This window comes from Convolutriloba macropyga, chromosome 11 (assembly GCF_964194025.1).
Source record: "Convolutriloba macropyga chromosome 11, txConMacr16.3, whole genome shotgun sequence".
In the NCBI taxonomy this organism is placed as follows: Eukaryota; Metazoa; Xenacoelomorpha; order Acoela; family Convolutidae; genus Convolutriloba; species Convolutriloba macropyga.
This window is the reverse complement of record NC_134478.1, coordinates 17,026,575-17,040,467: the sequence shown is the minus strand read 5'-3', so window position 1 is coordinate 17,040,467 and position 13,893 is coordinate 17,026,575. Positions and strand designations below refer to the sequence as shown.

General features: G+C 41.5%; 1 protein-coding gene across 1 annotated transcript in view; it reads left to right on the top strand.

Annotated features, from left to right (window-relative positions):
- The window catches only part of LOC142349667 (uncharacterized), a 138,544-nt gene that overhangs the window by 105,947 nt on the left and 18,704 nt on the right, over positions 1–13,893 (top strand). Inside the window, exons 36-37 of the mRNA XM_075401390.1 lie at positions 8,783–9,100; positions 9,399–9,680. Coding sequence (XP_075257505.1) covers positions 8,783–9,100; positions 9,399–9,680 — 600 coding nt within the window. The remainder of the gene's footprint in view (positions 1–8,782; positions 9,101–9,398; positions 9,681–13,893) is intronic.

Here is a 13,893-nt window from a genome sequence, read left to right as displayed (position 1 = left end):
GGTGAGCACTTTTTGTCGGCTAAAAAAAACTCTAACGGGCGGATGGCATGGTAGACATCCTGTCCAAGTATCATCTGAATTTCTCCATAGCTATATCTTACTGGATCAAGAACTGCCAAATGTGGGTAAGTTTCTTGCATGGACTTGACGTCAATGATGTCAGAACCTACGTTTAATGTTTCCCTCACGTAGGGACGCACAGTGAATGCTTCGAAGTCTTGGTCTTTATGAGGTGTCACAGTCAATTGAATCACCTTTGTGTCTATGAGTTCTTCCGTGTTTATACCCTTGACGGTCAGTTTTAATGCGGTACCCTGCAAACTGAGTCTAGCTGCGAGACTATCGGACACCCAAGAGTTACTGCAAGCGGGATCGCATACAACCAACGCCGTAGTACTAGTACCAGAAGAGTTAGTAACTTTCAGTTCCGTGACCTGAAGGAGGCCTTTGACATCCGTCACGGAAGACAAAGTGGTTGTTTTGCTTGGTTGCTGTTGACCAGTAGATGGCCTACTTGTACATGCGTTCGACTTCGAAGTATCGATGTTGTTGTTTGTTGAGGGTTTAGCTGGAAAAACCCTTTCAGCTCCATGAAGTAAGGTGTTATGGGAGCTGTTGCAACCATCTTTCCTACACTTACGGGGACTTGGGCATGTCGTTGGGGACTTGGGCTTGTTGCCTAAACATGTGGTTATCACGCAAACAAGAGAAACAGAGCTTTGCCTCAGCCACGACCTTGGTTCTCTGCGTGGGGGTCTTTTCCTTAAAGACACGGCATTCCCACAACCGGTGGCTGCCTTTGCATACAATGCAACTAGAGAATGACGTTGACGGAGATCTCTCTTGCGGCTTAAGGTTACTCTTCTGTTGCGTTTTTGCAGCGAATGCCTTTGAAGCAACTTTTGATCTTGTTACTGAGTTGTTGGTATCCTCAGTCCTTGCTTTAGTTGCGGTATTCTTCATTAAATCGTGCGCTTCGGCCTTCTCTTTCAACCAATCGTTGAAATCGAGAAGGTTAGGTTTCACCCAATGCTTTTTGACCGTGAAGAGTGACCATGACTCCTTCATGTTGGTGGTAGCTTCTGTACGGCAGTGTTGAGAAGCGCAGCACTCTTTAAATCCGAATCATATGACAGCGATTTAAATACCCCGACAAGACTTGAAATGCACCCCGAGTAGTTAATGATGTTATCGCTATTGTGCATCTTCAGTGGTGGAAAGCTGTTGAGTTTGTCCAAATGTGCACTTACAACCGCCTGTGGTTGGCCAAATTTACGTTCTAAGGTCCTCAGTGCGTCTTTGTACATTGCGCCGCAGTAGGCGAACTCAGCTATAGCTGTTTTAGCTTTACCTGTTACGAGGGTCTTAAGGTATGTCAATTTCACATCATCAGTTAAGGACTGAGAGTCAATTGCGCTTTTAAATTGACCATACCATTCGTGCCACTGTAGGGGATCCCCATTGTATTGGGACAACTTCCTTTCGGGTAGTGGGTCATTCCTCTTGCTAGATAAGGAGTCAGTGAATGCCTTAATCAAACTTGCATTTTCGGATGCTGGCGCTGGAGGCGTGGGATGCGGTGGGCCACCCCAGCACAATGGTATCGGAGCAGTATGCCCGTATGTTGGATCTATAACCGGCGTGACAAAGGGTGGTGCGATGTTAGTAGTTGTACTAAAGTGGCTAACAGGGATGCTACAAGTTGCTGCGTAGTTGCTATTTGGATTATTTTGTGCACTCGTTTGCAAGATGGGATGGCTGATAGCGGGGTTAGCTGTGCTTGGGGGTAGGTACGGTTGAACATTTTTATAAACGGTAGCATTATTTGTCGCCTGGTTTACGTTTGGGGGTTTATTCTGAGGAAAACTCCAAAATTAGATCAAGGCTACAGTTCTGAGGAGGTCTTTGTGCTGTAGGACACGGCACCAGGCGGGTTTGAGGTGAATGGACAATGTTTTGTTGTGGAATGTTGAGGACGGGTAAGTATGCTGTTGCGCTGGCTGGAATGGGCGACGGAACCATGGGAGGCTGAGGATTATATAATTGTTGAGGCAGGAATACAGGAGGCGGGTTCACGAGTGGGTTTAGAAGTGGAGGTAAATTATGCAAGGAATGGGCAATAGGGACTTGTGTTGGGTGTGGAATATTACTTTGAGGTGGATTCTGTTGTTGCGGACCATGAGGCTTCGACATATGTAATTGACAAGTTACACTGGAGCTTTTTGGACCCAAAAATTGATTTACTTGTGGGTTGGTTGAAAGATCGGGTACAAAATGGAGTTCGTTGGTGCCATAACGGGTGTTGGTGGCCGGGGAGGTTGCATAGTTGGTTGAGGTGGTGGGAGTACGACATTTTGTACGTCGACTGGTACTTGGTTCACTTGGTTCACCTTACCACTGCCTGGGGGACTATGTGCCCTTTGATCACTGAGTGATAGCTGTAGTTGAGCCTGGAGGTATTCTCGATACAACGCTTCTTGTTGAGCAACAGCAATTGCAACTCCTGGCCGTGTGTACTGAGAAAGCATTTCAAGGTGATTCAAGTTACCGGCAACATTATTTGTGTTTTCTGGAAGATTACTAGGGGCAGTATCTTGAACAGGAGGGTCAGCGGTTGCTGAACCAGGACGAGAAAAATTTAACTCACTTGCAGCAGTCAATGAATTACCTGCTGGAAATGAATTTACCCAATCCTGAACAAGTCTCTGACTTCTATCTGATCCACTATCTTTAAGCAAATTCAGTTCACTTGAGTGGTGACTAAACAATGAGTGGTTATCCATTAATTCAGCCTCATATAATATAGCTGCGGCAACACCCTGGCGGTGGTCTTCCTCCAGTTCTTGAAGTGCCATCTGCTCCATTTGTATTTCAAGCTCCTTTTTTCTCATTGCAATTTCGTGTTTTTGTTTAGCGAGGCGCATGGCAGCTTGTTCTTGTTTCTCGGCCTCTTCGCGTTTTAGTTTCGCCATTAGAAAGTCATGTTTACGCTGGCTAGACATTGATGATACTGTTCGACGTGAACTTCTCTTAGACTGCCCCTGAGGATTATTACCGTCACATACGGTGTCTCGGTGAGCATCTGAGTCAATATAGCTTCTAGCCGCAAGCAAGAATTTATCATTGTTCTTAGTTACAGCATCCAACCATTGCTCAAGGACAGGGTAAAATAAATCTGGGTTCTCCGCTTTACTGGCCAAATCAAATAGTTCTTCATTCTTCTCCACCACTTTACTGAAGACATCCTTCAACTTAGAAACCAAGCGTTCAACTTTAACCCTCCTGTCTTGACGATCTATGGCATCTGTGATGTCCTTATGGATGTTACATAACTCAGATTCTAGATTAGATCTTGCTTTAAAGAGCTTTTTCAATTTTTCTTGCCGTTCGGCCATGATATTGAAATGGCTAATTTATCACTGTAGAAATGGCTAATTTATCAAACTTAAGTCACACCCTAGGAAGGAGGAGAGATGCTACTGCAAGAGACAAACTAGCACAAGTCATTATAGGGCTTAATATATACAAATAACGAACTAATTTACGGCAAAGCAGTAGTATACTAAATGGATGAAAAGAGCAAGGAATTTACTAGCCGTAACTCCAGAACAAACTTAAGTCACACCCTAGCATTAATCAAACCTAAACAACCAATCAGCATACCAACAATATTAAACAAACTACAGCAAAATTTAATTAATATGCAGCGCTTTTGTAGTCTGTGAAAGCTGGAAACGTGAAGAAACAATCTAGCCGTAACTCCAGAATAAACTTAAGTCACACCCTAGAAGGCAAAACCCTAAATCAACTAACATTCATACAGTTACACGAAAACATACAGCAGCAAAAATCAAAATACTACAACAGGGGTGCTAGTAAATTAATAAAGTTGAAAAGTCAAAGGACAATCCAGCCGTAACTCGTGAATAAACTTAAGTCGCACCCTAGAAAGCTATAAGACCTAAACAACAAACCAGCATACTAGCATAATCGACATACTACAACAAAAACAAAGCATACTTCATCACCTATGACAACATACTACTTCAAAATCCAGAAACGTAGCGGATGAAAACGAAAAGCGAAATTTTGGGAGAGCGACGTTGTTGAAAAAAACGGAACGCGGAGAATTGAAAGGTCAAAGTACGAAAAATACGCCGACGGTACGATATCGAATCGAGAACGAGAAAGTTTATGGCAAGTTAATTTTTTTTGTAGGCCGAAGGTTGTTTATTTTTTTCACACCTTTTTGGTTTTGAGTCTCACTCAAATGACGAACCTTTTAGTTAGGAAAACATAATTTTGACAATTTTGTCAAAATTTTATACTTTTGTCCAATTTTTTTCTATTTTTGAAACATTTTTTTGCAATTTTTTTGTTACGGAACGGTAATCCAGTCAACTGGACGGATTTTAGCTCGAAAATACGGTTTATCAATATTCGGTATTGATCTTCTGTGTTTTTTGAATTGCATCAAAATTGACCAAAAATTTTCAAAATTGAACAATTTAGCGCAATGTTCTCTCAAGTTTCTCTATATCAGAGGTTCTTTTTGACATACAAACCGACTATATCAATTTTTTTGGAATGTTTTGGTAAATCTACCAAAAATTCTTAAAATCGATGTTTTTGTGTCAAATATTATGTTTTTGGGGGCCCCTTACCTTTTTTTTCTACAAAGATTTTATACCCCCTTCGAAATCCAAAAAAAATAGTTGGCTCTCTTTGCCGTCTAAATCAGATATTTAGTTTACTGCAATAAAGAAAAAAGTGAAACGTTTTAGTTCTGTCTTACTGTCTGGTTTGTTCGCAGAATTGACGACTTGTGGGGCAGATGGGGATTGGATGGTAAGTCGTTGTCCCTGCTGAATAAGTCAAGGAAATGGTTGCTCTGCTGTTTTACCATTTCGCAAGTTCGAGTAAGTTGAGCTCTGCCCCAATCCAGTTCTCGTTTATTGATTTTAGGCAGTGATAATTAAAAGTTGTTGATCACTCTTTTTCAGGTATCAGATTCAAAATTAGGGGTCCCATTAGTAACACATTCAGTCGATCCGAACTAATCAAGTCATTCGATGTGTCAATAGCGGAACAAACCACTCTATGTAAACCGTTTGACTTATTTCGTTTAGTCAGTAACAAACGAACCGTGATAACCAAACCATTCTAAATGGCAGGCAATTAACAGGACGTTGTGTTTTCCCGTGCAATTGTTAGGGTCGCTGCACCAAAAATGTAGCTGAGAAGTAAAACAGTCTACCGTTTTGGAGTTTCAATTCAATTTTTTGTATTATGCAGCGAATGATCAAAATCGACTATAAATCATCATGAAGCAACTTATAATTATTGGCGAACATAGCAACAAGTGAGACACTAGACGGCAAGGTTTTTTGATGCTCTTTTTACTGGTTTTTTTGTCTGATGTCATTGACGTCAGAATCAGTTCATAATCGATCAAAAATAGTCTAGAGAAACTAAAATTATTAAGCCGAAAACCACCTTAATCCCTACTTATCATGGTTATATTTACTTAAAATTAGGTTATACGAACTTTTTCCGAACAATATACGTAAATTGGAACGATTTCTATGCGTATTTAAATACTTGAATCTGATTGTTTAATATTCTCTCGCTTAGATTTATTTAGTTACTAACAATTGCTGATGTCTGCAGTGCAATCGATGTCTGCAGTCTTCGGTATCGACGGTACAATGTGCCGATAATATTAGACAGAGACACTATTTTCATGCAAGTTGGAATCAGAGACGACCATGATGCATTGCGTGTTTTGTGGAGTGAAACTGGGGAAGAGAAAACACCCAAATACGGACGATTCATTTTTGGAGCAATTTGTTCTCTCGCCTCTGCAACTTTTGATTTGCAAAAGTGCGCCAAATAAAACAGACGTCAACATTAAGAAGTGTTTGACTCAATAACAAAACAATTTTAAACGGATGACTTCTTTCAAACATTTTCATTTGTGGACAAGGCCTCAAAAAGAACGATCGAGTTTTAATATATTCTCAACTCAGGAGAATTCAGCCCCATAAAGTTTCTCAGGCACAACTTTCTGCAGTGAAAAAAATGTCCACGTGAAGGCAGAGTTGGAGTTCTTAAGACCCTCCGAAAACTTGGTCAGTTATGGAATTCACAATTGGGTCAGCTGGTTTTTGAGAAAAACTGTGCTGTGAAAACCAAAACATCACGCTGATAAAGCTTCTATGCATGGCTGCTTGTTTATTTTATCCAATTGGGAACATCTTGTGTTTGGAATTAAACTCAGATGCATAATGCAAAAAGTAATCAAGCAAGGACACAATTGGGACCAATTTCTGTCAGAATAACGTTATCACAAATTTCAGCAGTGGCTAGAAGACGTCGAGATAATTTGTACAATTTAAGCGCTCAGATGTTCAGTCCCAAACGTCGATGGAAACCAGGAGTTAGAGATTCCCACTAACGCCCTAATTTCAGCAGTATAGGCACTGGTCTACTTGAGGACATTATACTCAGTCGCCGCAATAGCTACTCGATACAAAATCGACAAATCCAAGGTAGCATCAATCCAACAGATGAGCATCCCCAAATTGGAGCTCGAACCAGCTACGTTGGGAGCTCAACTGGCAGGCTTCTGTGAGGCTGAGATGACAGTTGACGTGATGAGCAAAGTATTTTGGACTGACAGCACAGCAGTTTGAGATAGATGAAATCAAAATACCGACAGAAGATGAGGAAGATGTACATCACAAGCAGGCCTAACAGAATTACTGAGAACTCAAGCAAAGACGACTTGCGACACGTACCAGGAAAATTGAACCCCGCTGATCATGGTACCAGAGGTTTTGCTTCTTGTGATTTCCAACTGTTGTGGATAACAGCAACTTCTTTGTTGATCAAACCTGACAGCGGACAGACATATTCCACCAGTGAGGGACTTTAAGGACCAGACCCGTGAAAAACCACTGATAGATCAAAACAGATTTTCAACATGGTATCCTCGGACTCCATGGCATAACCAGGAGTGTTTGTAGCAATACGGAGAATTAAGAGGTCAATAAAACATGACATGGTCTGTGACTTTGCGGCAAACGAATACAAGGCTTTGAACATTTTCCTGAGAATCTCGCAGCCCAGCACTTCGAACACCCCATTTCTAGACTTCAAAATTGACTACCTTAAGGCAAGAATCACCAGCGGTTATTACTTTTTGGTTGCGCCGAACTGATTAGGGACGAAATCAGGAATTTGGATTGCCTTTTGAGAGAAAACATCACATGATACTCTACAGCAAGTACAGAGTTGTCGAACTGCTTATCGAGAAAACACACCTAGACTGTGAACATAACAGAACTGATGATGCTCTTGCACTTATCCAAGAGACGTTCATGATAGTCGGAATCCGCAGAGCTCTAAGAAGTTTAGAAAAGTACTACTTCAACTGCAGACGTTGGCAAGCAGTCAGTGCCTGGCCGAGGATGGCTTCTCCATCTGTTTTTGGCTTTTCATACCACTCCAAGATCTACCCATTTGTTAACTTAGGGATGGATTTGTGAACACAGGAGTTGGTATGCTCGGGACCTTCCACATTGAAAGTTTAAAAGCCAGGTCAGAACTCAAGTATCTATGCATGTTTATGTGTTTGGTCACATGGCAGCTCATCTGGAAGTTTGCGAGAACCTCTTTACTGACTTTCTGCAAATGGCCATTCGACGTTTCGTATCCAGATGAGGATACCTGATGTCATTGTTTCAAACAACAGAAAAAACTTTGTTGGGGCCAGCCAGCCAATGATATTCATTATTCAAAGAAATTACAAGCGAGACAATGAGTACGTACGATTTCAGCTGACGCAACCGAACATGCATTTGTCGCTCAATTCGCCTCTATTACTGGAAACGCAGCCTGCTTGTTTTTTTGGGAAGGCGTTGGTTAACTTTTTCCGGCTTTCATTCTTTTGTGAAGGAGGCAGACGGAATCCTGATTTCACGCACTTTGACACATGAAAGAGTTTTTGCTAGAACTTGACCGGCAGAAAAAATGGCGGCAGGCCAATAAGGAGCTCAAGGTAAACATTTGATTTTCTATACAAGGGTTTTAAAACCCAGGAATTTGGCCATTTGATCGAATCATTTAAGTGTATGTGAGCTGTGATTGAGTGGCAAGAAGCTTCAACATCAAGACTAGTACTGGCATGTTACAACGTCCCGCAGTGAGATTAGGTCACGATTTTCGAAAATGAGAACGATTCTTCTTCTTCGATGGCTGCGGAGGGTGAATGAATGGATACTCATTCAATTTACTAACAATACATCGATGAGCTTGCCAAATTGATCCATAAAACTCACCCAAAATCGAGAAATTTTTTGAAGCAGTTTAATTGAATTTCTGATTTCAATTTATAATGTTCACTTTGACAAAAAATTTTCAAATTTTGCTGTTGCTTGCCGGAGTGTACACGACCCTCAACCGACCCATCCCCCCAACACTTCCCCTTGTTATTTAGTTCAAATTTTTTGAATTCACAGGCATCATCTCTGTAAAACTCATATCACTAACTTTGATTTTTCATGACTTTTGATGCCACACTTTTTGATTCACTGTCAAACATGGGTTTCACCGTGCCAGACTTAATTTTCATGATAAATGCGGATATAAACCACACCTTTGTAAGTTATTTTTTAACAACCGTACAAGCCCTATACAAAAATACACAATACAATAAACTCTTGTCGTTGCCTCTGACAGCGGATCTTACTTGGGAAAAGATAACAGTCCGGGTTTATAGGTCCAGCTGACGTGGTAGACTTGGTGGCCTCTGGCCTGGACCACGAAACTGCCGGAGTGACATTCACGGTTCCCAGTGGAGTCATGGATGCCTTCAACATCTCAATCTCAGTCGACAACACTCAGATCCACTCGGCGACCGTAACAAACACACCCTACTATACACCCAACTCAACTCAGAGCTGGAGTTATACTGACGGAGGGACGGCTCTCACCCCGTGTACCGAGTTTACAGTGTATCTCAACACTAGGTCAAGTTGCGGGGGTGTCCTTTCGGAATTGTGGTCAACTAGATCCTTGTTTCAGTCAGCATTCACTGGTTAGACATCCTTCGTTGTTCAGATTAATCCCTCAAAATTGATCGTGGATGCGATTTCTTAAGGCGATGAAATTGCTTGTAGGTTTTAGAATGATCAAATAATTGTCTGATAATAAATGTCTTCTTCTCGTATCTACTTGACTAATTAACAAATTATTAGCCAGGAATAGCTGGACGGCCTGGACTTAATGAAAAAAAAAATGAACAAAAGGTTGTGTTGTCATAAATATACTTGTTACCCGGAAATATTTATTTCTTAATGGTTTCCATAAGGTAAATAATCTAATGTATGTTGCAGCTCCGAATACACCCACAATTACATATGCAAACGTCCAAGCCCTTGATGAGTCATCAATCTACCTGGAATGGGTTAACGACCTGGACGGTCAGGGTCGATGTGCGGATGCGATTTCAACAGTTTATCAAAATGGAACCCTGCTGGCTGACAGCGAGAACAATTCCACTGGAACAAGTCTGACGGCTACTGGACTGTTGGCTGGAACTGCGTATTATTACACTGTTTCTTCTACTAAATTCAACCAGACAAGTCCACAGTCTGCTCAGATGCAACTGTGCACTTGTAAGCTTTCTCAGAACAATAACCTGCAGGATGTTCATATAGTTTGCTATGAACATCATGGGAATCAAAATAAAGAATGCGCAGTCTATTTTAAGAAAAAAATTGTCTATGCGAATAGACTGCACATAATGAGGTAGCAATATACTCTTAGGATACACTGATACTGTACTGGGCCGACAATATACAATTGGAATCCAATGTCTCAGCACTGATTTACTATGCCACTAAGGTCCGGGTGTGCATTTAAATGCCTAGAGTTGATATATATTTGCATCTTTTTAAATGTTATACTAGACCAGTATTTCTTGTATCGAGTTAATAATGGATGAAACGACCCCGAAGGCCGAATGGAAGCAATAATATTCGGTTACATGACGAAATACCCAATGCCAAAATACCCAATGTGCCAAAATACCCAATGCCATTATACCCAATTTATTCCCTTTGATCTAGTTTAATCCCATGTTCGGTTGTGATAGTTTCATATCAAGTCCCACGGGCCGCTGAGGCATGGCCATGGCCCGCGAGGCATGGCCAAACGCATTAACTAAATATTATGCTAAATAACCGTTCTGATAGTTTCAACGTTAGAATAAAATATTGGGTATATTTTGGGTATTTTGTCACATTGGGTATTTTGGCATTGGGTATTTTTTCCTGACACCTAATATTCGGTTGTCAAAACCAGTAGTCTAATGTACCTCTTTTACATATATGTACATAGCGAAAGATCTCCAATAACTCAACTATCCAAAACTATATAGTAAAAACACGTACAGCCATATTAACAGACATGAAATTTGTCATGGAAACTCAGTAGTGTGTTGGAGAAAATGATAACTATAAATTTTATTCAATCATGGCTTAGCTACCAAATCAAATCATTGTTACTATCGCGTGTGTTTATTTTCATCATTGACAATTTTGCGGGAGTTTTCAAAGACACGATCTTGTTGGTAACAAAAGTCATGCAGACACGTAAATTTAAAATAATTATAGTTCTCGCCTTTCATTGGGCTACTGAAACCGATTTCAATGCAAGAATTTTCATTAGTTTGTGGACAAATTTACTCCCAGAGTGAAGATGGGAGTGAGAGCAAACAGATCCCGGTTCAATTCTCTTTCATTATTTCCTACAATCGATAAGTTGATCCTTCGATCTTATTACGGCACTTTTCGTTCGTCATATTCGTTTTCATCGTGAACAAGACATCTCGTGCAAGTCTTGTGTTGGGTTATGGACTTTCGCAAGCGGAATAAAAAGCGTTTTTAACTAAGTAAAAGAATTAATTTCTCAAAAATGAGAGAATAACAAAATGATATATTACAGTAGAATTTAGAGATTTACAGGAGAGATCTGATTATTAGATCAAGATGGTGATTTGAATTTGGGGATGAAAAAAGACTCAAAAATCAGCTGTATATATACCCATTATCAGTGTGAAAAAGTCAAGATACAAAACTAATCTTAGCACCGTGATTTATAGTGGGGGTCGCAAGGGTTACCCAACATGGTTTGCTTCTGCAAATCAGTCGCAATGGGAACCATAAATGGAATGCATTTGCACTTTTCTAGGAATTCATTCACACTTCCGGAGATATCATCATCATTTAATACATGCTGGGAAGATTTTACATCAATTAATCTAACTCTAATAATAGTTATCTAGATTCACCAATTTGAACCGAATATTGATTCTCAGCACCATTTCTTGACAATTCATTTATATAATTTCTTTGATCGAAGTCATATTACTTGTCTTTCTAATCTGGTAAGTCAAACTTTCTTTCTAATTCTCACTAAGTTTAAGACTATAGTTTGATCGATATTCTAACACCCCCACTCAGACTTGAGCTGATTGCGTAGAGTCTGCTCCCATCAAAACTGCTCTGAATGTTTCCACTTTCGAAACGGGTAAGGACTTTGTGAAGATGTCCGCTGCCATTTTGTCTGTAGGGACGTAATGAATTGAAATAGTCCCATCCTCCGTCTTGTCCCGGATGAAGTGAAACATTGTTTCGATGTGCTTGCTCCTTTTGTGCATGACTGGGTTTTGGCAGAGTCTGATACAACTTTGGTTGTCTTCTCCGATTGCTATTGGACGTTTCTGTTGGATGCCAAAATCCTCTAGAAGTTGTTTCAGGTAGAGTGCTTCCTGAACTGCTGCTGCCATGCCCTGATATTCTGCTTCTGATGAAGAAAGAGCAACTGTGGCCTGCTTCTTGACACCCCAGCTGAGTGCTGCGCCACGTCCGTTGAGCTTGAAGTAATAGCCCGTTGTTGATTTTCTGTCGTTCACGTCTCCAGACCAGTCTGCATCACTTTCCCCCACTAAATCATAACTAGCCTCTTTTGTGTAAGTAAGTTTTAAACCTTTTCAACCTTGAAGATATCGCAGAAGTCGTTTTCCGCACATCCAGTGTTGATTGGTAGGTGCATTCATGTGTCTGGACAGAATGTTGACTGTGAACATGATGTCTGGCCTCGTATGTTTGGCCAGATACAGAAGTGATCCAACCAAGCTTCTGTAGATCCTCTGGTCCACTTCTTCGTCTCCGTTCTGTGCTGTCTGAAGTTTCAAATTCAAATCAGCTGGAGTTCTTGAGGGTTTGCATTGATCCATTTGAAACCGCTCAAGCATTGTTTCTATCTAGCGTTCTTGGTCGACTGTGACTTTGCCCTCTTCTAGTCTGATTCTTAGACCCAGAAACCAGTGTAGCCTCCCTCTGTCTTCCATGTGAAAGGTTGCTTCTAATGCCTTCTTGACATCAGAGACCACTGTCATACTTCTTGATGCTACTATGATGTCGTCAACCCAGACCAAGATGAAGGTGTGATCCTCTGCCTCTGATCTTGCAAACAAGCAGTGATCGTTCCTGCTTCTGGTGAACCCCTGTCTCAGTAGGAAGTTTGCCAGCTCTTTGTACCAGTTGTTAGCAGCCTGTTTCAAACCATAAATTGATTTATTTAGTCGACATACTAACTTCTCCCCATCTGATCCGCGTTTTACAATCTCCTGTGGCTGTTCCAGATACACTTCTTCCTCGATTGGTGAGTGCAGGAAAGCAGTCTTGACATCAAATTGGTGCATCACATGGCCCTGCTTCGCTGATAGCTGAAGTAGAATCCTGAATGTCTCTGGCTTACAGGTAGGCGCAAAAGTCTCAAAGTAGTCCAGTCCTTCCACTTGTTTGAAGCCTTTCGCCACATAGCGCGCTTTGTATTTGTCCACTTGACCACTGGGTCCCAATTTCACTTTGTAGACCCATTTGCCCGGTATGACGTCCCTGTCTGTGGGTGGTCTCACTAGGTTCCAAGTCTCGTTGTCTTGGAATGCCTTGACCTCGTCCTTCATTGCCCGGTGCCACTGGTCCCAATCGTCACCTTGCTTGGCTTCGTAGACTGTTTTGGGTTCCACATAGTCGCCCTCAGTCACAGCAAGATGGGTCCTGACTTCTCCAAAAAATTGCGGAACATTCCTTGCTCGTGTCCTTCGTCTGGGCTCTGCTCTGTCCGCGTGTTCCAGTGCGTCTTCATTGAAGCCAACTTTCTCTAACTGTGAGAAGTCTTCTGTGTCACTGTCTTCCAGTTACTCTGAGTCTCTGTGACTCTCTCTTGTTGCAGTAGATCCTTCATCTAGTGCTGTTCCTCCAACATCCGAGGCCTCTTGTCTCAGTGTTGTTTCTTGAGTATTCACGCTCCCTGCGTCATGCCACTCCTCCTTTATTGCAGTAGATGTCGTTCTCTGTTGTCATCGTCTTGATGACCATCATCTGGGTGCCAGATTCCCAGTTCCGACCCATCATCTAGTAGGTCAGCCGTTTCTTTGTTGTCAGGGATTGAGCCCACTTCAGACTCCTTGATGATCACATCTCGAACTGCCATCACCTTGCGTGTGTTGGGTATGTACACCAGGTATCCGTTTTATCCTTCAGTGTAACCCACAAACTTTCCTTCCAGTGCCTTGGGATCAAGTTTGCTGACTTCTCTGTCCCTCTTCCTCATGAAGACTGTGCAACCCAAAATAGATAATTTATTAATTGGAAGCTTAGGTTTTATACCTATCATCAGCTCTGCTGGGCATTTTTCTTCTCCTCGTCTTACAACCAAGTTTCTGATCCTTGCTGCGTGAAGAATTGCTGCTCCCCTCATCATCTTGGGAAGTCCTGAGTCAATGAGCAAACATCTTGCCATCTCCAGCAGTGTCCTGTT